The 27724-nt window shown below is 48.3% G+C and overlaps 1 protein-coding gene across 1 annotated transcript; it reads right to left on the bottom strand.

Annotated features, from left to right (window-relative positions):
* Nucleotides 1–12739: 12739 nt before the first annotated feature.
* On the bottom strand, nt 12740–27159 carry COMMD9 (COMM domain containing 9). Its single transcript, XM_069555129.1, has 6 exons — nt 26558–27159; nt 19241–19366; nt 17633–17772; nt 16012–16046; nt 15066–15169; nt 12740–13544 (listed from the first exon to the last, which is right to left on the bottom strand). Exons 1-6 carry the CDS (start codon nt 26606–26608, stop codon nt 13404–13406), a joined length of 597 nt encoding a protein of 198 aa, XP_069411230.1. The 5' UTR covers nt 26609–27159; the 3' UTR covers nt 12740–13403.
* Between the last annotated feature and the right edge of the window lie 565 nt (nt 27160–27724).

The raw sequence follows: 27724 nt of genomic DNA on the forward strand, positions 1-27724 counted from the left end.
AGTCCAAGGGATTCTCAAGAGTCTTCTTCAACACCACAGTTCAAAAGCATCAATTCTCCAGCGCGCAGCTTTCTTTATAGTCCAACTCTCACATCCATACATGACCACTGGAAAAACCATAGCTTTGACTAGACGGACCTTTGTTGGCAAAGTAATGTCTCTGCTTTTAAATATGCTGTCTAGGTTGCTCATAACTTTTCTTCCACTGACCAAGCATCTTTTAATTTCATGGCTGCAGTATGTATGTATACCTGTATCTCATCCTTCTTGAAGTTCCCTCCCTCCCACTCCCAGCCCCACCCTCCAGGTCACTGCAGAGCTCCGAGCTGAGCTCCCTGAGCTACGGAGCAGCTTCCCACCAGCGCTCTGTTTACACATGGCAATGTATATACATCACTGCTTCTCTCTCAGTTGGTCCCATCCTCCCCTTCTTCCCCTGTGTCCTCATGAAGGACGAGTCACTTAGGTTCTGAGGTTTGGGGCTGAGTCCAGGGGGTGTCTGCTGGCACAGGATCTGCCTCTGAGTCATTCTCCACCCCTCAAGCCAAGAAAGCAGCTGGGGACCCAGCGCTACAGTGAAGGGAGCCTCTCCTTACGACTGCCAGGGCACAGGGGTGGCGGATCCCAAAAACCACTGGCTTGATGATGGCACAGGCTGGGCTCTGAGGAGAGGGGGCCGCTCGTGGCTGGTCCTGCCCTGTCCAGGAAAGAAAGGGGTTGGGGAAAGTCCTGGTCGCAGCCCTGTCTGCATCATCTGGGGACTTGGCAGTAAGGACTGGCCTTCTTCCTGCACAAGTGGCCCTCTCAATAGTACAGAGTGTGGAAGCGAGGAGCTTTGGCAAGTTTAGAAAAGGGAAGTGTCTTGGATCAGGCCAGGAAATGTGTGTCATGGGAACCAGAATTCAGGGCCGTTGTAGCCTCTGGACCCTGGCAACTCCAGCCCTGGGGAGGGTTATCCATGAGGCTTCAGCTCCCAGTCCAGAAAGAGCACAGAGATACCCTAGGGAACTGCTCACCTGCAGCAGGGTCCAGAGGGGCCGGGTACCCAGAGGATGCCTGAAGGAAGAGCAGGTCACCCGGCAACATCTTCCTTGCCAATCTGCCCTCCTCATCACCTGCTACCTGTGGGCCAGGCTCTGCCTCCTGCAGGGGGAGCAGCAGGGGGCCACTGAGGACTACATGGAGGTCCTGGAGCACTCCCTGGGGAACCCCTGGGTTGGAGGAGAGGACAAGAGAGGGAAGGAGGATCTCTGTGACTGATGCCAACCACCCGAGACTTGGTTCTCGCTGGGGCAGTGGACCCCAGACCCTAAACCTCCTCCCCAGATACACATCTGTTCACTCCCTCACTCACTCAACCAGCAATACTGGGGGTGCCTGCTGGCAGGAGTGTTGAGTGGCTACTGGAGGACCCAGGAGCTTATGTGAGGACCCTCAGAAGGAGATTCCCGAGAAATCCACAAAGGCCTCTCAAAGGAAGTGAAAGAGAAGTAGCTTAGGCGTGTCTGACTCTTTGAGACCCCATGGATTGTAGCCTACCAGGCCCTTCCATCCATGGGATTTTCCAGGCAAGAGTACTGGAGTGGGTTGCCATTTCCTTCTCCAGGGATCTTCCCGACCCAGGGATCAAACCCACGTCTTCTGCATTGTAGGCGGACACTTTTACCGTCTGAGCCACCAGGGAAGTCCCCTCAAAGGAAAGCACTGCTTTAAACCTCCCCCAGAGCCAGAGAATGTTCCCACCAAGCCAGCAGCATTTCCTCTCTTCCCACCTTCCTCCTGGTCCCAACCTTCCCTCTGCTGCCCAGAATAGCACGCATTCCAGGAGCTAGCACTTGGACATAGGTCCTCATCCCCAACCCCAGCGTTCTTTGTTTCCACGCTCTATTGCCAGAAGCTCCCAAAGTCACAAGGTACCTCTGACCCTCGGGTCTCTCTGCACCTGTATCAGCAAGGAGAGTCAGCCTGGAGCTCCGAGCTTCCATCACTGGCACCTCCAGCCCCGCCCCTAGGAAACACCTTTTTTATTTTGACTCCCACCCTCCCAGGATGATCCTTCTTCTCACTGTAAATTCCTACACCTCAATTTTTCCAGCAGTGGGAAACCACCTGACTTGGGGCCAGCAGGCAGTTAGTCATGGGACCCTCAGTGAGTTATTTCATGTCTCCGGGCCTCTGTTTCCTGACCTGGCTTCATGCACACGCTGGCCAGAGACCTTATGTGGCAACATCTGGTATCCAGTGTGGAAGTGGGGTCACTCCATCCCCTTGGTGGATCCATTCCAGTGGGTTGATGAGAAACACAGAACAGTTTCTGAGTTTGCTAGGAAGAAGCTCAGGCTGCTTGGACTGGTTGTGTCAGTGGAAAAGCACCTGGAAACCCCCAGCTCCTGCTCTTAACGCCACTTCCGCCCCCCACCCTACTCCCACCATGGAGGCTGGATCCACACCGGTGGTCAGAGCTGAGCCTGGAGATTCATACCCAGAGCTGCACGCCGAGTGCAGAGAAGATGTGTTCTTGGGGGCTCTGAGCTGGAGACTCAATCCTGCAGCTGCCTGGCACTGGGTGTGGAGGCTGGAGCAAGCCACCTTGGCTCAGAGCCCCTGTGCCAGGAGCCAACAGGGATAAGTTTAATCTGCTGGATAATCGTTTCAGGGCAGGGAGCAGAGCAGAGCCTGGGCCAGAAGGACACCTTCACCCGGGGCCTGAGGCTCAGTCAAGGTCTCAAATGGTTCAGGGGAGGGAGGCCAATAGCCCCTCCCTGCTCTCTCGAGGCTCCTCATTCACGGGGGACCTTGGCCCCCAGGGGCTTTTTCGCAGTCTTGCTGCACCTTAGTTATGACACCACTGGGACAGGCCCTCTGGCCCCCACACACGTCTTCACTTAACTTGTCACTGGGGCATCCAGGTGCCAGGCCCCTCACTAAGCGTTGAGGATGCAGTGTGAAGCAGTGGGCGTGGCCCCTGCTCCCATATCTGCTCATTTCAGGGGGACTTTAGAACTCTTTTGCTCCCTGACCTCAGTCCGCGCTGGGAGATCGGGCATCAGCACACCCCTCCCCAGCCACCCAGAGTGGTCCCTGCTGATCTCAACTTGCTGCCTTGGCTACTTGGTCCAGAGTTTCATTCTCACTATGGCTAAAAAAGAAAAAAAAAAAAAAAAATCAGACATCACAGAATTAAAGCACTGCCTAGGCTCTTGAAGGTCATTTTCACCTCCCAAGTCACTTCTCTGCAATGAGGCACAACCACCTTTTGGTTCAACTGCTTCCATGCTGATTCCCCATAGGCCTGACGAGGGAGCTGGGAAAGGTGAGCCCAAGGAGGTGGGAAAGAAACTGTAATGGGGCCCATGGAGTCTGGCACATATACTGAGGACAATGGGAAGCACTGACAGTCCAAAGCAGGACAGTAACATGATGGACCTGCAAGGATTACTGAGCACACACTCGGTGCATGGGCTCTGGGGGTCTGCGCTCTGGGGGCTCTGGGGGTAGAGTGTTGAACGAGACAGACAAGCTTCTCACCCTTACAGTACTTTCCAGTCGGGGGGCACAGTGACAAATTATGTACACACATACCTTCATTAAATGAATAGAATTTATTGGGGAGTGGGAAGGAAATAAACAGGATTCTGGGACTGCGAGTACAAGAAGGAATCCTCTTTAGAGATTGTAGCTGGAGAAAAAGTCTCTCTAAGGAAGCGACTTTCTCATTGAGCCCTAAGAGTTGAGAAGGAGCCAGCCTTGTGAAAACCAGGAGAAAGAGTGTTCTGGGCAGGTGGGTGGGGATAGGGGTGAGTGAGCAGTGTGTGCAAAGGCCCTGCGGCAGGAAACAGCTTAGAGGACCCCTGGAACTGATGGTTGGTGCGATGAGGAAAGTGACATGAGATCTGGAGGCAAACTGACGCTGTCCCCATGCTTAGGAGTTCCTGAAAAATGACGGCACCGTGAATGCAGACATGAAGAGATACGGGACAACGTGAATACGTTTCAGACACAAAACCAACAGGACTTGCTAGTGGGTTACATGGGGGAGAGAGGGGGCCAGTGATGTCCCCCACATTTCTGGCTGGAGCTGGTATTTGCTGAGATGGGGAAGCCTGGGAAAAGGGGGATCTGGTCTCGAGGATAAAACAAGGGCAGATTTACTTTCTGGAATGCATTGTGAAGGCCAGATATGGGGAAGGCAATCAGCCCAGGACAGGGAGCCCAGTTTCAGGCTGACGATGGGTGGGGGGCCATGCGGATGTGTGAAAAATCCACATCCCTGCTGAACAAGCCGACAAAGTGCTCTGGGTGTCTGTCCCCAGGTGGCTGAGCAGGCTGACCAGAGGGAGAACGCTGAAGTGAAACCACAATATGGAGATGACGGAAGGCGAGTGAAGGGGAAATTGGGTCACGAGAAAGACCAGGAGGAGGCTGCGGCAATGTGACATATTGGCAGCCGGCTGTGCGCCATGGACAGGGGAGGGCTGGACACCGGCATCTGTGCAGGGACCGAGCTGTCCCGAAACAGCTGGCCAGGCAGCCACGCCCATGCCCTTGGCCAAGGTTCACGGAGGGAAAGCAGGATGACCTTGCTGCGAGGTTCAGGACGGAGCGCTGAGAGAGGCCGTAGGCAGAGCAGGCTTTCTGCCCTCAACACCACTACTTCCCCTCAAACTGGGTCCCACGCTGCAGCGCTGAGACAATCCCTCTTCTCCTTGGCCTCACTGTCCTCCTGCACCACCCCTTCTGATCTCGAAGGCCGGTCAAGGCACCAGTGAGGGGGCCAGCCCAGCAGGTGGGGGAGAACGAGGTATAGCCCTTTATAGACCAAAATCAGTAGCTGCTTGGACACAGGACATGTCAGTCATGCAGGCATTCATACACTCATTCACTCAGGCTTGCGCACATTCGGCAAACGCTGACCGAGCGTCTCTGATGTCAGGCAGCGCCCCAGGTGCTGGGCACCCAGGCTCTGTCCTTGGAAAAAGAGATCAAGGCCTGGACATTGCTGGCCATCAAGACCTCTCGTCCTTTTCTTCCTCCCTCTGTCCCCACTTCCTCCCTTCCTGGTGCCCAGAGTTGTCCTGAATCATCACCCAGCGCTCACTCCTGCCCCTAGACCTCACGCAGTTTATGCTGATTGAAGCCCATTTCTTTAATCTTGTTTCATGGAACTAAAATGTAGGGAGAAATCATATTGTCAAGAGCAGCAAATGACATTTTTCTGAATTTGGCCTTTGTGCTGAGAGCACAGAGGGCATTGCAGGATTTTAGGTGAGGGATGGCATTAGATTTCCATTTAGAAAACACCTGCAGCGGCGAGGCGGCAGGATGGGAGGCCAGGAGAGGCAGGATGGGAGGCGGGGAAAGCACTCAGGAGGCCCCTCGCTGCCACCACCCCACCCATCACATCCCCCTGCTGGCAGAAAGGGCTTCCCTGTGGCTCAGCTGATAAAGAGTCTGCCCGCAATTCGGGAGACCTGGGTTTGGTTCCTGGGTTGGGAAGATCTCCTGGAGAAGAGCAAGGCTACCCACTCCGATATTCCGGCCTGGAGAATTTCTTGGACTCTACAGTCCATGGGCTGGCAGAAAGGAACTGAAAAGTCCCCTGATTTGTAGGGGCTCTGCCCCAGAAAGGTGTCTCTGTGTGAAGTTTAACCATCACGGATTGGGCAGCCTCCATTTCTCAGACTCCTTCATCTATAATTAATCCCCTCCAAGCGGCCTTGTCAGGAAAAATTACACTTAATCTCTCTTTTCTGGAGATGAAGAAACCGGGACTTGACTCCCAGACGACGTGGCCTTGAATCCTTGCTCCACCACCTGCCCAAGGATTTAGGTAGGAAGTGAGGCAATACAAGGCCTGTGGGCTTTGCCACTAACAAAACCTTACTGGGAAGAGTCGCATCTTCCGCCCACCAGCCTGCGGTGGAAGTGATGAGTGCTTCCGACCTCAGCCCTGGGAACAGCCTTGAATCGGCCCCCAGCCCTGCCCCCACCTTCCTGCTTCTCTCGCATCTGTTGCTCTGAGCCCGAAGGGGAGAGTTCTGTAAGGGCGGGGGCCTGGATCCTAGCCAGGGTCCGAGGAGAGGCCTGCCCACCTCCCCACCTACCCTGCTCTGCACCGGTCTTTGTTTCCGGTTATTAGCCCGGGTGGGGCGATAAAGAGAGCAACTGCGCCACCTGCTGGGCATATTGGGGAAGCTCCAGCTGCGCTCCGGTGAGGCGTGGGTGGAAAATAACCCTGCGGGTGTGGCTTCTGGGCCCAAGACTCTTGGGTCAATAAAGGGGATGTAACAAGTGACAAGTGAGCTCTGCTATAGGAGTAACCCTGGGGACAGAGCCCCATTTCAGCCAGAGGCAGGAAATTCAGTGCCAAAGGAGGTGCCTATTACCTGTGCACAGAGGTGATGGGGATACAGTGGACAGTGCAGGGGCCACAGGGGAGGAAAAGGGTGGGAGAGGCAAATATTTCGATGATTAAAATGCAGTGTTTCCAAGACCAGTGAGGGGCTTCCCAGGTGGCACTAGTGGTAAAGAATCCGCCTCCAGGAGATTATAAGAGACCTAGATTCTATCCCTAGGTCAGGAAGATCCCCTGGAGGAGGGCCTGGCAACCCACTCCAGTATTCTTGCCTGGAGAATCCCCATGGACAGAGGAGCCTGGTGGGCTACAGTCCATAGCGTCGCGAAGAGCTGGACATGACTGAAGCGACTTAGCACAGGACAAGACCCATGATGGGAGAAATATAGGCAGACCAGACAGGCAGTTAAATTGACTTAATAGGTTCCTGTTAGGTGCTGCTCCTGAATCCAGAGGGATAAATGTTAATAGGAATTCAGCCAGGATAAAGGAGGACATTCCAGAGAGAGGGCGTGGCAAGGCCTGGACTGTGTGGCCATCCTTCTCAGGCCCAGGGCGAGTGTCTTCCTTTCTGCTTCTGCGCACCGCCCCCCAGCCATGAACCCAGCCCCAGCAGCTGGAATGAACTCAGCGCTTCCCTTGGAAATGCTGTCCCTGACCTCTGTCATAGTGGCCGGAGCCCAGAGTTCTGCCCTCCACCGACCCTTGGCCAGCAGGCTCCCTGCTCCTATCCCCCACGGCGCCAATGGCCTCCTCCTCCAACACAAGCAAGACCAGAAACTAGTGTGGCTGGGAGACTGCTCTGCGACCGCCCCGTGCCCACAGAGCTGAGGGCAGCCCAGGCCTGAAAGCTTGCTGGCAAGAGGGGAGAATGGCCCCAGTTGGGCACATTCGCCACAGCTTGAGGCTTGGGGTGACTCAGCTGGTAAAGAATCCACCTGCAATGTGGGAGACCTGGGTTCGATCCCTGGGTTGGGAAGATCCCCCAGAGAAGGGAACCCACTCCAGTATTCTTGCCTGGAGAATACCATGGAGTGTATAGGCCGTAGGGTCGCAGAGTCCATGAGCGACTTTCACGGTCACCACAGCGCCCTCTGCAGGTGCTTGGATGAACTGGTCTGGGGTGAAAGCGGGCACTGCGGGTAGGTTTAGGAAGAGAACTTCACATCTACATTCATTCCACGCGTCTGCCATTCTGATCAATGCGATATACGTCAACCATCATTTACTAACAGGTGTCAAATCGTGTGTGTCCTTGGAGGCAGGTGGGACACCAACGAACGTTTCCTGGGGCATCTACTCCCTGAAGTGGGAACTTGATCAGAGTTCCCGAAATTCTAACCAGAGGCCAACTCCTGAGCTGTGATCCAGTGTAAGTTTATACTGACCCCAGAGTCTTCTGATATCCCAAAGCATCTCTGAACTCATTTATGATTCAACTTGTTGGGACAGGATTGTGTTTCACTGTGTGCTATGTGTCAGAGGTCACAGGGCAAGTGCAACATTGAGACGAAGAGCCAAGGCAGGCCCACCCTTCAGTCAAGGGGTCTACTTCGTAGTTTACTATGAATCTGTGAGGTGCATTGCCCTGAGTAGTTATCTCCACTTACAGAGGAGGCAGAAAAACCAGAGTCTTTCCCAGGAGCCCAGGGTGAGTAGAAGCTCAGCTTTCCAGTTAAGTGCTCTTGACATTTCCTCAAGTGAAGACTGGTTCTCTCTCCTTGGAGATTAGGGTCCTCTGAGAGCAGCCAGGAAATTGTGGTTTAGTAGCTCAGTCATGTCTGACTCTTTGAGACCCCCATGGACTGTAGCCCACCAGGCTCCTCTGTCAGTGGCGTTCTCCAAGCAAGAATACTGGAGTGGGTTGCCATTTCCTTCTCCAGGGGATCTTCCCAACTCAGAGATTGAATACCCATCTCCTGCACTGCAGGCAGATTCTTTACCGTTGGGCCACCAGGGAAGCCCACCATCCAGGAACTACTACTAAGAAATCTTTTTTTTCTCTTTCTTAAAGTAGTTCTAAAAAGGACAATTTTAAAGCCCAGAAATGTGAGCACTAAATAAAGCAGGAAGTTGTACCAAAGTCAGCATCATGCAAATGAGAGAATGTTTAGGAATGATCAGTATTTGAAAGTCAGCAGCTACAGGTTCAAAATAGTTCTTGTAAATGTCCAACCACTGGAAAACTTTCAAAATGCCAGGGAGCCAATGGTTTCCAAATGAAAATATTTTTAAAATGTAATAAAAGCCCTCTCTCATTTCTGGTAACATCTCAGTTTACTGAACAAAATAACCAAGAGCCTCTATATCGCGCCGGACTTACTTCCTGGAAATCTGTAACTATCAGAGCACAGAGCTTGACTAACGACCGTTAGACGTGGCGCCCACCACGTGTGTTCAGAGAGCTGGCTTGTGTGGGAAAGACTCGCACGTCTGGTCCCCAGGTCACTCACTGTCTTTGAACCTGATAATCACCAGAAGCAGGAAATGGGGAAGCAGAACTGATTTCTGCTTTCTGAGCGAGGGAGCGGAATGTTGTCAGATTAAGGGTCAAGTTTCACTATCTGTAAAGAACTCAGGTTTTCTTTTCCCAAAATCAAGGCAAGAAAGAGTACAGACCTTTGAGCTGAAAGACCCAGATTGGAGTTCTAACTCAGCCCTGGCTGTCTCTGAAGTGACTCTTCCTCAGTAAATGCCTGGATCCTGAAGGAACCATGCTCCACTGACTTCAGGAGGGCAAGGTGAACAGGCAGTAAGGTATTTGGGAAGATGTTTCACACGTTTCTAGTGTCACATGGGTGATGAGGTTCATCATGAGAAAAGGTGCTGAGATGACACGTGTGTTCTTACAATTCTTTTGTTTCTAAGTACAAATGAGTTTAGGCAAAATGGAGTCTTTGGTTCTGCTGTTGGGGAGCAGTAGTTATCAGATCTGATTGCAAGTATCTCATTTCTTCCTTCCTGGTACATGGAAGGACTGACGTTCTCTGCCATCTTCAAAGTCCAGTGTGACCACGTGACTACCCTTGCCATCTGGACAGAACTTTAACAGCAGGCATGCAATCTGTCAGATTTCCCTGTCCTGCCTCGGTGAATGGGGAGGCATGTGTTGAGATGAAATTTCCATGTCCTTGGCCCCTTAGTGACTACTGTTGAACAGAGTCCCCAAGCTGCATTGACTGTGTAGCAAAAAATAAACTTCTGTTGTGTAAAAGTCACTGCAACCTCAGAGAGACTGACCTTCTAGGGCTAGCTAATCCCTAGAGAGAGCAAACAGCTCCCTGAGAATACACCTGTGATACACAGGCCAACCAATCCCCACCCACAATCCCAACTATGTCTTCTATCAAACTCTCACACCCAAGCCAGTATTCTCCCTGCCCTGAGTCACCCCAAGACCAGGTACTAAACAGCAAGGGCCACACCTGTAGCCCAGAGCCTACCAAAATTATCCAACCTAGCCAATCCTATGCTTACATCTCCATTTCTTCCTGTGAAACCCCCAGTAGAGGCTCTGCGTGCCTGCTCTTATCACCACTCCCATCCCCCACACTATTGCCCTCACAGAGTGTTAGCCATTCAGTCCTGTCCGATTCTTTGTGACCCCATGGACGGTAGCCCACCAGGTTCCTCTCTGTCCGTGGGATTCTCCAGACAAGAATAATGGAGTGGGTCACCATGCTCTCCTCTAGGGGATCTTCCTGACCCAGGGATCGAACCTACATCTCTTGGGGCTCCTGCATTGGCAGGCTGGTTCTTTACCACTGAGCCACCTGGGAAACCCAATAAAGGCCCTGGACCATGCTATTCTGCCTCCAGGCCAACTGTGATTCTTTCCCATTAGTCCTGCAAGACATTCAGGAGTAGAAACTTCTTCCTTGTGACAATCATTTCTGTGTCTGTGTGTCTTACCATTCTGGATAAAAATGCATCCCAGTCCATTTTAACACAAACCTGACCCATCCTGATGGAAACAGGAGGAGGAAGACTGGGCCTGGCTTCATTGGATTTTCTCATCTTCCTCCCCACTTTGGGGCTCTGCTTTGCTCCAGGCGAGCCTCTCCTACTGCAGATGGGCTTTGTCTGTGTGGGGGAACAGGGACCCAAGCATGGCTCTACTATCACAGCTGAGAGGCAGGAGGTGGTCTTTGTTGCCAATTTCAGCCAAAAAAAGTCATAGGGAAAGATAAGATTGGCCCAACCTGAGTCATGTACAATCTCCCTGGGACACATACATTTATCAGGATTGAGCCATCTGCTCATCCCTGTGGCTGGCTGGGTGGACAGTGCTGGGCAGCCAGGGGTGGCCATCACTGAGATCTACCATGGCCCTTTCATGGATGGAGCCTGGACACCCAAACCTTGCTGCAACCTAAGGAAAGGACAGTCTGCAGCTAACTGCTCATTAGTACTACTGGGAAACCAGACAAGCATTGAATGAAGGAACTTCCTTTGATGTAGAAGCTAGGAGGTTCATTCTGAGATAGGGTCAGGCCAACCATTAATATGGTAGTTACAAACAGTCCGTGCTAATGATGGGGAAACCACCCCCTTAAATGAGCATGAGCAGAGAAGGGTAGCAGACACTTACCATTTTTCGCCTGCACCACGTGGCATGTGGGATCTTAGATCCTTGATCAGGGACGGAACCCACATCCCCTGCATGGGAAGTGCAGAGACTTAACCACTGGGCCTCCAGGGAAGTTCCTCAATGTTATCTCTTGAATGCTCTCACTGTCACGCACCCAGTTTTGTTCAGGTGGATCTGGCTAAAGGAATGTCCAGCTGTCCAGACACCTCTGCCGGGCTTCCTGCTTCAAGTCAATTTCTTGCTGATTCATGTCAATATATGGCAAAAACCACTACAATATTGTAATTAGCTTCCAATTAAAATAAATTAATTAATTAAAAATTTCTTATGGAATCCCACGGCAAACTCAGCCAACAGGTTATTTGGAGATCTCTGTCTATGGGTCACAGGGAGTGGAAGGAAAAAGGAGAGGGATGGAGTCATGACAAGGCTGAACTCTACCTGAGGCTGAGACCAGGGGCTCTCAACCTGGAGATGCTGGGCTGGCCACCAGGGTCTATGAATACTTGTCCTTGAATATAAAAAATTTAGTGTTCATTTCCTACAGAAAGGATTCAGGGTTTTCATTAGGTTCTCAATGGATATAGCCCCAAATAGGTCAAGAACTGCCATTTTATTTTATTATAATTTTTTTTTAAGAACTGCCATTTTAATAGAAGGTAGCTCAGCTTCCAGGAAACGGCAGAGAGGAGTCTGGGGATTTTTTTTTTCTTGACTTCCCTAGCATTTCACTGGCAGGGGCAGAAGATTTCTTATCTCTACTTCAGTTCCAGTATTTTCCAAACAGAGCTGAAGTCACAGAACTCTAAGCCCCTTGCAGAGTCCTGTGGGGTAGAGAGACCTGGGCCCAAGATCTGATGAGGCAACTTACTAGCAGGTGACTTTACCTGGATGAGCTGACTTCATTGTTGATATAGAGAGGACAGTCACTCATAGTCATATGAACTCCGTTACAGTAGATGAAACAATGAGCACAGAGAGCTCTCTACTCTCCATCCCATTAATAACCAAAGCTAACAGTATCCAGCCTTTATTTGCCCTAATAGTGCTAAGTGCTTTTTAGGTTTGCTATACCACTTAAATCTTCACAAAAATTCTACAGAGCAGATGCAATTATTATTCCCATTTAATTACAAAAAAAAAAAAAAGTAAAAACTCAGGGTGGGAAGGAATTGAGCTCAAGTGCATCCTCTTAACCTGAGGCCCCACCTCCTCCATCCATCTTCCCAAGCACGCCATCCACACACATAACCCAAGAAGTCGCCAAAATAAAGCACTCAGAGCAGGCTGCAGGCTCTTGCTACTGAGTGATATGGATAAGGGGCACCTCTTACACTGAGCCCCTGGGACGTGTCAGGCATGTGACAGTAACAATTCCATCCAGTTAAACTCCTTAAGGAGTTCTTTCTTTTTTTTTTATTATTTATTTGGCTGAAATGGGTACCAGTTACAGCATGTGGGATCTAGTTCCCTGACCAGGGATCAAACTCAGGCCCCCTGCATCGGAAGCATGGAGTTTTAGCTACGGGACCACCAAGAAAGTCCTGGGGAGTGCGTTCATCAAAGCTCTCGTGAGAAGCACCTGCTGATGTCAACTCTGCTCTTGCTCTATGCAACAGACTATGTGGAAGGTGGGCCAGTGCCCAGGACCAGTTTCAGGTCACAGTATGGTCATGAGATGAGCCAGGAAGGATGACGTGCAGACAGATCCTCTTTACGAATGAGAGGCAGCACTGGTCCAAGGTGATGACTCAAGCCAAGGACAAACTACAGAAGCGACTGGATTCACAAAGTTTTTACAACTGGTATTTATTTCCAATCACTCCCACTTCTTCACCCTGAGTGGTCCCATTATATCAAGGAAGGGGCACTGGCTCCATGAAGAAGGGGATGAATTCCCACTTTCTACGCTCAAAGGCGGTCCAGCAGGGATGAAGGGCTCGGGGAGGCTCTGGGCTCAGGGAGACGGGCACACTGCGGGGGCCCTGCCCTGTGGGGTTGGTCTGGCTCCTCCGACAGAGCAGCAGGACTGTGGACATCGCCTGCCTGACTCCCTGCACGTGTTCCAGAGCAGAAGCAAGCTCCGCCAGCAGAGTGAACACTGGACAGGGACTTACTAAGACAAGCACCACAACCTGGGCCTGAATCGCCCACTCAGTCAGGCAGAGGCAGCTGACCCAGCCAATGCTCCCTTCCTCTCCCGCCACAGCGGTCCTGAAGTCTCCCCCCCAGGAGCCTTGTGGTGACACTGGCTTCTGCCCACCCGCTTCAGAAAGAGGAAAAGGAAGATGAGTGAGGAGAAACGCGTGGGGGCCCGGCTGCTTCCTCCCGACCCAGCTGCTGCGCCTTCTGGATGCCAGCCCCTCTCCTGCCGGCTCCCGACCCCTGCGGCGGGCGCTGCGGGGGCCGCCATGTGCTGGGGGGCAGTGGGTAGGGCGTCGGGGCCCGCAGACCGCCTCACTTGCTGGCCACGGCGGACAGCTGGTCCCGGATGCGGCCCAGCCCGTCTAACATCGTGTCCAGCGTCTCCTTACTCAGCTCCACGGTGACGGCCGACACGGAGGGCCTGTCCCCACACAGACTGGGATCTTCCTGGATCTGAGAAGAGAACGTTTCCCCAGAGTCAAGGCCGCCTCTCCTCAACCCGCAGGCCTTACCTGGTTCTGGTGAAGCTCTGAGGAGAGGCTCTTTGCTCAAAGTCACGAGCGCTAGTCCTGGAGTTACCCAGCAAATGGGGGCAGGGCGGGAGCCGTCTCAGGGGCTCCGAACAGGAATCAGAGAAGCCCAGGCTCCCCCACCCTCCCACCCCCAACTCAGCGCGAGTGAAAAACACTGCCTGGGTGCGTGCTGGCACTTCAGGCCAGGGCTCCACGGGTATGTAAGAATCCGCCAGCATGCAGGAAAAATATTACAACCTCGAGTTACATGTGTTTGCATCTTTTTTAAAAAGTTGTATCTTTTTTAAGTCTTACACTAACAGTTAAAAACTTAAGTTGTTAGAGGCACCCTTTATTTTCATTTTCTCACCGGTGTTGAGTTTCTGGCTGTCTGCTGGTTAACTAAATACAGCATTACCTTATCTAGTTTTAACTAAAAACTGAAAAAAAAAACCCTGTAACTGTTAGTTGCTCAGTCGTGTTCAACTCTTTGCAACCCCATGGACTGTAGCCCACCAGCCTCCTTTGTCCATGGGATTTTCCAGGCAAGAATACTGGAGTGGGTTGCCAGTTCCTTCTCCAGGGGATCTTCCCGACCCAGCGATCGAACCTGGATCTTCTGCATTGCAGGCAGGTTCTTTATCATCTGAGCCACCAGGGAAGCCCAGGTTTTAACTAAACAAACCCTAAAAATAGGTATGTGACTTAAAAAGACTCCTGAAAATAACTGTGAAGATACCACCAATGAGGCAACTGCATGTGAACAATAAAATGAAGAACTGACATTTCTCCAACTGCTAATAGGAGCCCCTGTTCAGCATGGTACAAACAGCGACAGCCCCCTTAGTTTGGACAAGAATTCAGTCAAGTATACCACACTTACCAAGAAGACAACTTGACGTTTGAGTGCGTGCTCCTATTGTTAAAGCCAAACCTTCCTGTTTAAGTGTCAAAGGTAACCTTTAGGTTCAGCAAATTATTTTTAAAATTTGTATTTCATGTCTGTCTTATTTTTTAAAAAATATTTCTACTTTTGGTATAGGTTTTTTTATGACTGTACTATGCTAATTCAAGTATACTTTCTAAATAAACACTCTGCACTTTAGGGGTGCTACAATTTCTTAATTTATGGGGTTAGGGGCTTCCCTGATGGCTCAGCAGGTAAAGAATCTGCCTGCAATGCAGGAGACACAGGAGGTGCAAGTTTGATCCTTGGGTCAGGAAGATGCCCTGGAGAAGGGAATGGCTACCCACTTCAGTATTACTGCCTGGTAAAATTCCATGACAAATGAGCCTGGCGGGCTACTGTCCAAAGGGGTGCAAAGAGTCAGACACGACTGAGCAACTAAACACACACACAGAGATACCATGATTTTGGAGACTGGCATTTCCGCTGGTCTGTGGGACACAGATCCTGCATGCCCGCCCCCCTGCCTTCCAGTGAGCATGATGGTGGACATACCTTCATCTGGAGCAAACAGGTGGGGACGGCCATGCGGCTGATGCTGTCTGAGGAGGTTTTGATGTCCACCCTCCAGTCCAGGTCCACCAGGCGCGGCAGAGAGACTGCAGGGATACAGCTGAGCTCAGCCCTCGCACCACCGAGCAACCAAGCCTTTACAACCTGCAGCTCTAAGGGCTGCACACGTGTAAGGCCCTTAGTCCCCATAGCAAGGCTCTGAGGGAGACAGAGAGATGGGACCCAAGACCCCACAGCAAGCCCTGGGCCTTCCTGACCACTGCTCATGGCCCCCGCACTTGTTATAGTGTGGACTCCTGGTGCACAGCACGTCCAGGCTTCTGCCTGAACACCCAGCCCTCCAGACATCAAGGGCGAAGGAGGAATGAATGACACCGGTAGAGAAGGTGAGGCCGTGGCCTCAGTCTTGGGAAATGTGTAGCTGTGCCAACAGCAGAAAGAGCTTTTGTTTGAGAGATCCACAGGCTTGGCTTCAGTATTCCTGTTTATCCTCTAAGCCTCCGTTTGCTCATCTGTATAATGGAGATGACCCCCACCCTGTTTACAAGGTTGCTGGGAGGACTAAATGAGCTAATGCAGGCCGAGTTCTGCAGCACTGTGACCAAGTTTAGTGACCATTTATCAAGCACCCAGTTTTATTCACTCTTTCACAATAATTTCAATTACGGTTAATTTGTTTTCTAATGGAAACACAGTCATTGTAAATACTTTCTGCTTTGGACATTGGGTTTTGTTTTTTTTTTTAACAACATGCCTTATAATCAGAAACAATATTAAAAAGTAGAATTAAAAAGAAATGCAGAACCACCACTGTTGGGTTTGGGATTGGGTTAATTCACTTTGGTTTTAGTTAAAAACTCCAGCAGATTCAGGGTTAGGGCTGGGGAGGAAGGGGGGTGGGGGAAGAGGCAGGTTCCTTGGTACTCACTCTGACTCGCTTGGGCTTCAGCTCTCCAAGCAGATCTGTTTAGGGAAAGATGAGAAAAACAGAATGGAAAAGGGATGCCAACTGAGTCTTCCGATAATGAGGCCTGTGGGCCTGGGCCTCCGCTTCTAGTGACCTTCAAACCTACAATCCCCTCCTGACAGGAGAGGACCACAGAAATGCCCTCCTCCAAGGAGCAGCTATTTGTTTTACAGACTCGAGTGATGCACAGGCCACAGGTGATCAGTTTTCACGGCTCAGGAGAAACAAGAGAAGGCTAAATGCCCTGTAAGCACACTGTACTACTGTTCTCAGAGACAAAACAGAAAAGGTCAACTCATCCTTTGTTACTAGGCAGCTACACCATGTTGGCACCTTACATAAAACACACCCAGACAGAACTAACGTTACAGCAAATCACGCCACAGTGAGGGGCAGAGTCAGAGTACAGTGTGGTTACCCGTGAGAAGGTTTCTAAATAAGCAACAAAACCCTTGGTAAGTAAGTGTTATCCGTTGTGATTATCTCAGAGGTCTGTTCAAGCCTGTTGCTAACCAGTAGTTAATCAGTTCTGCTTAAATTGTATGTACTGAAAAGGATTTTCCCAGCTAGAAAATGTACAGATAATTCACAAAAGAAATAAAAATGATCAATAACATGAAAAAGATATTTAACATCACTAGTACCAAAGATTCATGCGAGCATGCTAAGGCACTTCAGTCATGCCCAACTCTTTACAACCCTTTGGACTGTAACTCTCCAGGCTCCTCTGTCCATTGGATTCTCCAGGAGAGAATGCTGGAGTGGGCTGCCACGCCCTCCTCCAGGGGATCTTCCTGACTCAGGGATCGAACTCGGGTCTCTTGTGTTTCCTGAACTGGCAGGTGTGTTCTTTACCACCAGCACCACCTGGGAAACCCAGTACCAAAGATAAGTAAATTGAAATAAGGTACCGTTTGTCATGTGTAAAACTCGGAAGTAAAAAAAAAAAAAAAAAAACACTCCCCCAGTGCAGGTGATGGTGTGGGAGAGAGGCACACCCACATCCTACTGATGGAGAAGTAGTTGGTGCAATCTTTCCAATGGCTGACTTGATAATAAAAAGCCAAACGTCAGTATCACCATTTACCAGCAAGGAAATAGTTAAGCACAATGTGGGCAAAGGTTCCCCAATAAAGTGTTCACTGAAGTGAAAACTGCCAACAGCCTCAATGTCTAACACTAAGGTATCTATTAACTAAATTGTACATAATTTCTTCATATAATGAAATACAGTTAGCCATTAAAAATAATACTGAAGGTAAATATTTATCACCCTGGAATATCATTCACATTAATACTGTGAACTGAAAACAAGCAAGTTATAAAACGGCACGACACTACTGTGTTAAACACAAAAGCAAAACAAAAATCCCTCCCTCTCTGTGTAAATGGAAAAAGCACACCCCTCGAAAAAGGTCTGCTGTTCAGGAATGAACACTGCTAACCCTCTGGGTGGTGGATTTAATGGTTTTCTTCTTTTTTGCTTACCTGTGCCTGCCTTTCAAGAATGAGCATATTTTATCTAGAAGAGAAATTAAAACTTACCAGCATTATAAGAAACTCTCAAGAAATGAGCACTTACACATGTTCCAGGATGATTTTTGTCAGCAGGTTTTTGAGGTTTTGGTGGAAATTTTCAGGAAAGAGTGCCAGAATTGCCTCGGCGGAGGAGAGGTCACGGAACACGGCCAGCCTGGTGAGGCGGTGCAGGGCTTGGAGCAGCTGCGGGGCAGACGGGGAGCCTGGGCGGTGAGGGGCACTGGGACAGGGGACAGGGCGCCATCCCCTGCTGGGAAGAGGGCCTGCTGCACGCTGCCACTGTCACTCACGCTGGGTCTCAGAAGTGCAGAGGCCCCGGGGGCCCAGCCGCTGATGCCCACGTGCCTCAGCCCGCCTCCAAGTTCACTTGTTGCTTAGAGGACATGCAGCTGCCCGACCAAGGATGCTATCAACCTGCCAGAAAGTCTCTCTGCTGGTGGGCAAAGGGCTAATAAAGCCCATTTTTTTCCTGGTACACGGACTCCGACCTTAAGCTAACTTTCTAGCCTGTTCCCCTGGTAATGTCAGAGAAGCGGCAAGTCAGCTGTGTTACTAGGCAACGCTGCACTGGTCCCTGCCGCTGGACCGGGAGGCCTGTGGAGACACCAGAGCCCACGGTTTGGGCTTCCCTGAGTGTGGTCACATGGTCCCTGCCAGTGCCCAAAGCTGTGCTTACTGCACTGGTACTGGCTCCGGGGGAGTTTGGGCTTTTCATCCAGAGTGGCTGGAATGTCACCTCCTTACCCCTAGCTGTCACCAGGGAGGGCGAGGAGAGCAAAGAGCTCCAGGCTGGCTGTGCAGAGCCCCCTGTGGAAGGAGTGCCTGGCGCTGCCCTGCTAGGACATGGTCCAGGTTCCACCCCGTGTCGTTCCAAGTGCATGTGTAGCCAAGTGTGGCCTGTCCTCGTCTTGTAAGTATCACACTGCTTAGCTGAACCTAACAAGATGCTCTGGAGGTAATTTTCTCTGCCTTAGGGCTTTCTCAGATGCCATGAGAGGTTGCTCAGCTCAGAAAAGCACAAGTGTGGTTTTTGTGCTCACTGTCTAGGTAACAAATCTGAAAAGGAAATGGTCAAGAGCTCTGATTCTGGGTATAGTCTTCCTATCCATGCCTCATTTATCATAACAATGTGAAGGTTCAATGACAATAGCTTTTTGGGAGGGCGGAGGGCATAGTTGCTTTACAATACTGTGTTAGATTCTGTTGCACAACAAACGGTATCAGGAGAAGGAAATGGCAACCCACTCCAGTATTCTTGCCTAGAGAATCCCCATGGACAGAGGAGCCTGGCAGGCTACAGTCCATGCGGTCACAGGAGACGGACATGACTTAGCAACTAAACCACACCAAAGTGTATCAGCTATAAGTATACATATATCCCCTCCCTCTTGGGTCTCCCTCTCACCCCCTCATCCTACAGGGGTGCCTCCAGGCCACCACAGAGCACAGAGCTGAGCTCCCTGTGATACACAGCAGGTTCCCACTAAGTTCCCTAACATTAAAAAAAAAATCATCTATTTTAAGTTTGCTATAATGTCAACAGACAATTCAGGGGAAAACTTCCCTTGGACGTGGCAGTGGCTGGGACGTCAACGGAGAGACTGATGAGCTGAGAAGCCAGTGGCCAGAGGTCGTTTCTGACCACACTTACTTGTTCTGCCTCCTCCTGGGTCACGGACAAGCTGGAACACGTAACATCCAAGAGGTTCTTGGAGCCAAGGGCTGAGCTGGAAAAGCTCTCTTGGCACAGCTGTCTGACAACATCTTTCGAGGAGGCCTATAAATTAATTCACAGATGGAAAAAGACAAAACAAGAAACAAACTCAGACTCTGAAAATACATTTCTTAAGAACATTACTTTGCCAACTAAGGTCCGTCTAGTCAAGGCTATGGTTTTTCAAGTGGTCATGTATGGATGTGAGAGTTGGGACTGTGAAGAAGGCTGAGCACCGAAGAATTGATGCTTTTGAACTGTGGTGTTGGAGAAGACTCTTGAGAGTCCCTTGGACTGCAAGGAGATCCAACCAGTCCATTCTGAAGATCAACCCTGGGATTTCTTTGGAAGGAATGATCCTAAAGCTGAAGCTCCAGTACTTTGGCCACCTCATGCGAAGAGTTGACTCATTGGAAAAGACCCTGATGCTGGGAGGGATTGGGGGCAGGAGGAGAAGGGGACGACTGAGGATAAGATGGCTGGATGGCATCACGGACTCGATGGACATGAGTCTGAGTGAACTCCGGGAGATGGTGATGGACAGGGAGGCCTGGCGTGCTGTGATTCATGGGGTCGCAAAGAGTCAGACACGACTGAGCGACTGAACTGAACTGAACAACATAATACAGTCTCAGTCAAGACGTAACACCTAAGAGGGCACAGGACGCTTCCATTTCTGGGAAGATGATGCGGCTGTACTCTTTCTTATTTTTCCTGCTACACACAGCTAAACTCCCCAGGCACTTTACAGAAATGTAAGACAACACTGAAAAGGGAGAGAAGGCAGACCTAGGGCCCTCATGACCAAGGAATGACACAGTCACATTATGTCCTGAGACTGCGGACCTTGTTTAAATCTTCTGTTTTAGCTGGCTTTCTCTTTCACGGCTCAGGCAGCACGGGGAGTGTGTGTGTGTGTGTGTAGGGAGGATGCGGCTTCATGACTACCAAAGGAGATGACAGCCCAGCTCCCCTATTGGTTCCTCATGACACTCTAACGCAAGGGCTCCTTGCTGACACTCTAACACGGGGCTCCTTGCTGACACTCTAAACGCGGGGCTCCTTGCTGACACTCTAATGTGGGGCTCCTTGCTGACACTCTAATGTGGGGGCTCCTTGCTGCCACAGAGCAGAGGCGGAAGTTCTGGCTCCGTGTAGTCTCCACTCATGCCCAGGGTGGTGGAACCCGCTGGTGGGGAGGGAAGTCCAGCTACCTACTTGGCTTTCTCTGACACCAACTGATGGGGCCGCTGAAACACCTTGTCACAGCCTCACAAGGCGGAGTCTGTGCCCCCGCCCCCCCCCACCAGCCTTTGCTGACACAGTTTCCCTTTGCGGGGCCACAGTTTTTTCTGTGGTGCTTTGGTGGAGCAGAACAGTTACTGTCTTAACAGTTTTTTCTCTTCTTAAGTTATCCCTTTCTTGGTCTTTGGTAAGAGAAAGCAAATATTTGCTGGAGTTTCTTTGTCTTCACCCACTGGGCTCCTGGGTGACCCTCTTCTTCAGCTCAAAGTCTGGGACATACGAGCAAAAAAGAAAAGCCACTGTCCGATGTGGCTCTAACTGTATGTAGAAGAAGTATTTAAGATAACTATATCATAAATAAGGGACTACTTCACTCTACCTGGTAAAATGATGATAGATATTGCCACTGAGATTGTGATGTTATGTAAATAAACGTAATAAGTTGAACAAGCACTATAAGAGTTATAAAGAGAATTACATCTTAAAGCACTATAGATAAATCAAAATGGAATTCCCCCAAATGGTCAACTGGTCAAATAACCCACAGCAAAATTAAAGAAACAAAAAATAAAGACTAAGTGGATTAAAACCAGGGTCCCCAACCTCCAGGATCTAATACCTGATGATCTGAGGTGGAGGTGAGATAATAATAACAGAAATAAAGTGCACAATAAATGTAATGTGCTTGAATCATATCAAAATCACAGCCCCCAAACCAGTCTGCGGAAAAATTGTCTGCCACAAAAATAATGGTCCCTGGTCCCAAAAAGGTTGGGGACTGCTAGATTAAGAAATATGATCAGTTAAACGCTGTCTACAAGAAACTCCCTTAAATATAATGGCAGAAACAGATTAAAAGTAAAAGAATGAAAAAGGAGATCATGCAAGCAATCAGGAAAGCAAGAGCGGCGACATGACCATCAGATAAAGTAGACTTCACAGCAGAGAAAACTACCAGGACAGAGAGGGACATTAAATAAGATAAAAAGTTCTGTTTACCAAGAAGACGTCCTGAATGTAAGCACTCGGCAAGAGAGCTGCTAAACATGGGAAGCAAAAACAGAAGTGAAAGGAGGAATTGACTAATCCATAAATACAGCTGGACTCCTTAACACCCCTCTTTCAACAACTGATACAACAACTAGATCAGATTCAACAAGGATACAGGAGAACTCTGCAACACCATCAATCAACCTAATTGACATCTGTGGACCACCACCCAGTAACAACAGAATACACACTCTTGTCAAAAGCTCACTGAACATATACCAAGAGAGATGATATTCTGAGCCAAAAAACAAACCCTAATGAATTTAAAAGAACTGAAATCATACAGAGAGTGCTATCAATGAACACAATAGAATCAAACTAGCAATCGATAAGAAAGATCAGAGAAATGTGTCCAAACATTTGGAAACAATAATCCACAGACTAAAGGGACAGTCTCAAGGGAAAGCTTAAAAATATATGAAATAACTTATTTCATTTATTCAAGTGAATAAATGAAAATGAAATACAACACCCCAATTTTTGGGATACAGCCAAGATGGTGCCGAGAGAGAAATTTACAGCACTGAATCCATACATTAGGAAAGAGGAAAACTCAAAAAAAATAACCCAAGTTCTCATCTCAAGGACCTAGAAAAACATGAGCACAATAAACCTAAAGGAAGAAGGAAGGAAATAACAAAGAGCAGACATCCAAAAAAATGAAAACAGGAAAAAAGAGGAATCGATGGAACAAAACACTGGTTCAAACTACCACAACTCTCCCAATATAAAACTGAAAACTTGAACAGTCCTGTAACTATTAAGGCAACTGTATTTGTAATTTTAAAACCCCTAGAAAAGAAATCACCAGACTCTGATGGTTTCACTGGAGAATTCTAACAAACATTCGAAGAAAGAATTAACTAATTCTACACAATCTTTTTCTAGAAAACAGAAGAGGAAACATTTTCCAATTCATTTGACAAAGGCAGCAATACTCTGATACCAAAATCAGACAGAGAATATATGTAAAACCAACCAAACAATAGACCAATATCCCTCATAAAAAGAGATGCAAAGATCCTTAACAAAATACTAGCAAACAGAATTTAGCAATATATAAAAAGCATTATTCACTATAACCAGGCTGAATTTACTCCAGGGATGCTAGCTAGGTCAGTTCAGGATTTGAAAATCTATGTAGTCCATCATATTAACAGGCTCAAGAAGAAAATCACAGGATATGAATCAATGTAGAAAGAGCAGTAGATAAAATTCAACAACCATTCTTGATGGAAACTCTCATAAAACTAGGAATAAAGGGGAACTTCCATAACTTGCTTTAGAGCATCTACCAAAAAACCTAGAGACAGCATACTTAACAATGAAAGACTAAAGTTGGGAACAAGACAAAGCTGTCTGCTCTCACTACGGTTACTCCACATAGTGCTGAAAATTCTAGCCACTAAAACAAGGCAAGGGGAAGAAAGAAAAGGTTTGCAGATCAGAATGGAAGAAATAAAATTGTCCCTATTGCAGACAGCATGACAGTCTATGAGAAGGCCCAAAGAAATGTACAAAAAATTATTAGAATAAATGAGGTCAGCAGTTTGCAAATTCAAGAGACATATACAAAAATCAGGTGTATTTCTACACACTAGCAATGAACATGCAGACACTGGAATTAAAAGTACAATATCATTTGCAACTGCTCAAAAAAAAAAAAAAGAAGAACTACTTAGGAATCAATCTAACAAGGTATGTACAGGACTTGTATGCTGAAAATTACACAGCACAGATTTAAAAAAATCAAAGATCTCAATCAATGGGGAGACACATCATGATCATGGATTGGAAGATCCAACACATTAAAATGATGTCAATTTGCTCTTACATGATAAACAGATTTAACCCAATTCCTATGAAAATCTCAGCAAATTTTCTTTTTTTTTAAGATATATCCAAGATCATTCTAAAATTTATATAGAAAGGCAAAAGAATTAGAACAGCTAAAGTAATTTTGATAAAGAATGAAGTAGGAGGAATCCACCTGCCTGATTTTAAGACTTATTATACAGTTATGGTAATCAAGAATATATGGTATTTTCAGAGGGATAAACAAATAGATCAATGGAACAAACCAAAGACCTCCGAAGAAGACCTATAGAAATATGCCTGACTGATTCTTGACAAAATTGCAAAAGCAATTCAACAGACGAAACTGACTTTTCAACAAATGGTACTTGAATGACTGGATATTCATAGGCCAAAGCGGGGAGTGGGGGGGAACCTCAAAGTGTCTCACACATCTTATACAAAATTAAGGCAAAACTGGTCACAGATTAAATGTTAAAAGGTATATAAATGGAATATACAAAACTATAAGCAAAAAATAGGTGAAATTTTTGAGAGCTATGGCTTCACAAAGAGTTGTGAGAATGTATACCAAGAATACAATTCTTTAAAAAAAAAAAAACCCACAGTTCATATGAGGAAATTTTTTAAAAAAAACTGTATTTCATCAAAATTAAAACCTTTGCTCTGCAAAAGCTTCTGTTACAAGCTGAACTGTGTCCCCCTAAAATTTACTTATTGAAGTCATAACTCCCAGGATCTCAAAATGCAATCTCATTTAGAAATAGGATTGCATGCACGCGTGCACACTGAAAATATAACTAGTGAAGACAAGGTCATACATATGTGCTGAGCTGCTAAGTCACTTCAGTCATGTCCTACCCTGTGCAATCCTATGGACAGTAGGCTGCTAGGCTCTTCTGTCCATGGGGATTCTCCAGGCAAGAATACTGGAGTGGGTCCATGTCCTCCTCCAGGGGATCTTCCCAACCCAGGGATCGAACCCAGGTCTCCCATTTTGCAGGCGGATTCTTTACCATCTGAGCCACTAGGGAAGCCCCAAGGAACACAGGGTGAACTCTAATCCATTATGACTGATGCCGTAATTAAAAGGGAAATTTAGAAACAGAGATGCCAACAGGGAGAACTCCATGTGAAGGTGACAGCAGAGACTACAAACATCAAATATTACCAGAAACCAACAGACGGTAGGAGGGAAGCATGAAACAAACCATCCCTCAAAGCCCTTAGAGGGAACCAATTTGACCGACACCTTGATCTCATACTTCTGGCCTCCAGAACTGGAAGACGATACATTTCTGCTCGGTGAGCCACCAATTCTCTGTAGCTATACACTAGGAAAGAATATGTGCAAACCACATATATAACAAAGGACTACACTCTCGAATATATAAAGCAGCTCAAAAGTAAAAAGCAAACAATGCAATTAAGAGTATGAACAAAAGACATAAACAGATAAAGAGATACAGATGGCAAGCACATGAAAAGAAGTCCAAAATCCTTAACCATTAGAGAAATTCAAATTCAAACCACAATGAGATAGAAATACATGCCTATCAGAATAGCTCAAATAAAACATAGTGATGCCAATAAATGCTGGTAAGGATGGGGAGAAACTGGATCCTTCATGCACTGCTGTTGCAAATGTAAAGTGGTACAGGCATTCTGGAAATTTTGGCAGTTTCATAAAAACAAAACAAAAAACCCCAAAACATGCAACTACTAAAAGATCCAGAATTGTGCTCCTAGGCATTCATTTCAGAGAACTAAAGACTTAGGCTCAATACAAAAAAACTGTATACAAGTGTTTACAGCAGCTTTATTTGTAATAGCAAAAAAACCTGCCAATGTCATACCATGGACTACTACTAAGCAATAAAAAAGAAAAAACTATTGATACAGAGACATTACTTTGCCGACTAAAGTCTGTCTAGTCAAGGCTATGGTTTTTCCAGTGGTCATGTATGGATGTGAGAGTTGGACTGTGAAGAAGGCTGAGCGCCGAAGAATTGATGCTTTTGAACTGTGGTGTTGGAGAAGACTCTTGAGAGTCCCTTGGACTGCAAGGAGATCCAACCAGTCCATTCTGAAGGAGATCAGTCCTGGGTGTTCATCGGAAGGACTGATGCTAAAGCTGAAACTCCAGTACTTTGGCCACCTCATGTGAAGAGCTGACTCATTGGAAAAGACTCTGATGTTGGGAGGGATTGGGGACAGGAGGAGAAGGGGACGACCCAGGATGAGATGGCTGGATGGCATCACTGACTCGATGGACATGAGTCTGAGTGAACTCCGGGAGTTGGTGATGGACAGGGAGGCCTGGTGTGCTGCGATTCATGGGGTCGCAAAGAGTCGGACAGGACTGAGTGACTGAACTGAACTGAACTGAACTGATTGATACATACGGCATGGATCAATCTCCAAAAAACTAGGCTCAGAGAAAAAAGCCAGTCCCTAAAGGTTGTATATTGTATTACTTCATTTATAGAACATTGTTGAGCTGAGAAAAGTATAGAAATGAAGAACAAATTAGTGAATGCCAGAGTTCAGAGAGGGACTGAAGCCTGAGGGCAAGTGGGTGTAGCTCTATAAGGGCAACAAGAAAAACCCCGTGGGGATGGAAAATGTTCTGCATCTTCACTATCAGTGTAAATATCCTCGTTGTGCTATCATACCATAGCTTTGCAAAATGCTACCACTGGGGGAAACTGGGTAATGGCAAATAGGATCTCTCTGTACAGGGTGTTTTTTTGTTTTGTTTTGTTTTTCTCGCAACTGCCTGTAAATCAAGATCTCAAAATTAAAGTGCATGGGGAACTGGTGAGGCGGATCTAGCGATTACTACCCCAATGCGCCAATCCCAAAAGCCAGCCCCAGAGGCTTTTAGTAAGGCACCTTCGTACAGCACCTCCAAGTACATTGTCTTGTTTGTTTTCCCCACTATCCTGTCAAAGCGATACTAATTTTGTTCCTACTATCAAAAAGCTCGGAAAGGCGCAACCACCTGCCAGGGGTCACAGTGAGAGGCAGTGGCAGAGTCGTGGCTCCAAATCAGGGTTGGTTTATTCTCAACTCCTCCTCTGTCCAAAGTCTCGGAGACAAAGGCCCATCTTGCGCTGTCCCCAGCCCTCCCCTCCCATTTACCTTCAGTAGGCTCTGGAGAGCTGCAAAGTTCTCCGCCGTCAGCGCGGCCATCTTCCCCGAGTCACGTGACCGAGATAGGCGTAGAAGCGCGGTCACGTGGCTCCGATAGCCGCGCGAGGCGTACCGGGAGCTGTAGTCGTTCAGGGTGGCGGGAGCGGCCTGAGTTGCGGAGGTAGGGAGTGGGGAGGCGCGAAGGCGGGACTGCTCAAGCCCGGAGACTCGAGGGCCGTGGGATTTGCAGGACGCAGGCGCTGGATAGTTTTCAGGGGGAAAAAAATGGCTTCCCTGGTGGCTCAGGCGCTAAAAGCGTCTGCCTACAATGCGGGAGACCCGGGTTCGATCCTTGGGTCGGGAAGATCCCTGGAGCAGGAAATGGCAACCCACTCCGATACTCTTGCCTGGAAAATCCCATGGACAGAGGAGCCTGATAGGCTACAGTCCATGGGGCGCAGAGTCGGACACTACTGAGCCACTTAAAACTTTGTCTACTCGCCAGGTCCCGGGAAAACTGATTTTCTCCGCTCGTGTGGATGGGCTGGCTGATTGGGGGAATTGCATCTGCAGGCTTGAGGAGCGCCTTGGAAACGTAGCTGTTCTGGAGCGATTATCGTACCTGGCCGCTCGGAATTAAAATGTGGCTGAGCACGTCATTACAAATTCTTGGAATGTACCCCCCAACCCCCACCCCACCTGTCTCGAAGATTGCTTTCACGTGTAAGGTTTCCTTTTTGTCCCTGGGGTAGGTACGAGCTGGTAGCATTAACCTTATCCAAATGAGGTGTTGATGACTTTCCCTAGTCCTGGAGGAGATACATGCTGATAAGCAGGTGGGGAAGTTTTAGGGAGAAGTAGAAAGGGAATCCAATGAAAGACATTACCTAACTAGGTTCCTGTGACACCTATAGGCGGGATGGGAGGTGTGGTTCGTGGAAATGATTTAATTCATTGATTCAACAAAATAATTGGAACAAATGTAAGGGTGGTTTTGAGTGGACAGTACAGGACTCTTGATTTGCGCAGTGATTAGATCCCATCTTGGAACAGATTCAAATTGTAAAGTCCTGGAACTTGGTTTTGAAGGAACCACCTACCTCCTTTGCCCTCCATCCCCCAACCTCTTGACAGTTCCCTTATGCATCTTTCCTATCTAGTTGTCTTTCTTTTTCC

The sequence above is a fragment of the Ovis canadensis genome, chromosome 15, assembly GCF_042477335.2.
Source record: "Ovis canadensis isolate MfBH-ARS-UI-01 breed Bighorn chromosome 15, ARS-UI_OviCan_v2, whole genome shotgun sequence".
In the NCBI taxonomy this organism is placed as follows: domain Eukaryota; kingdom Metazoa; phylum Chordata; class Mammalia; order Artiodactyla; family Bovidae; genus Ovis; species Ovis canadensis.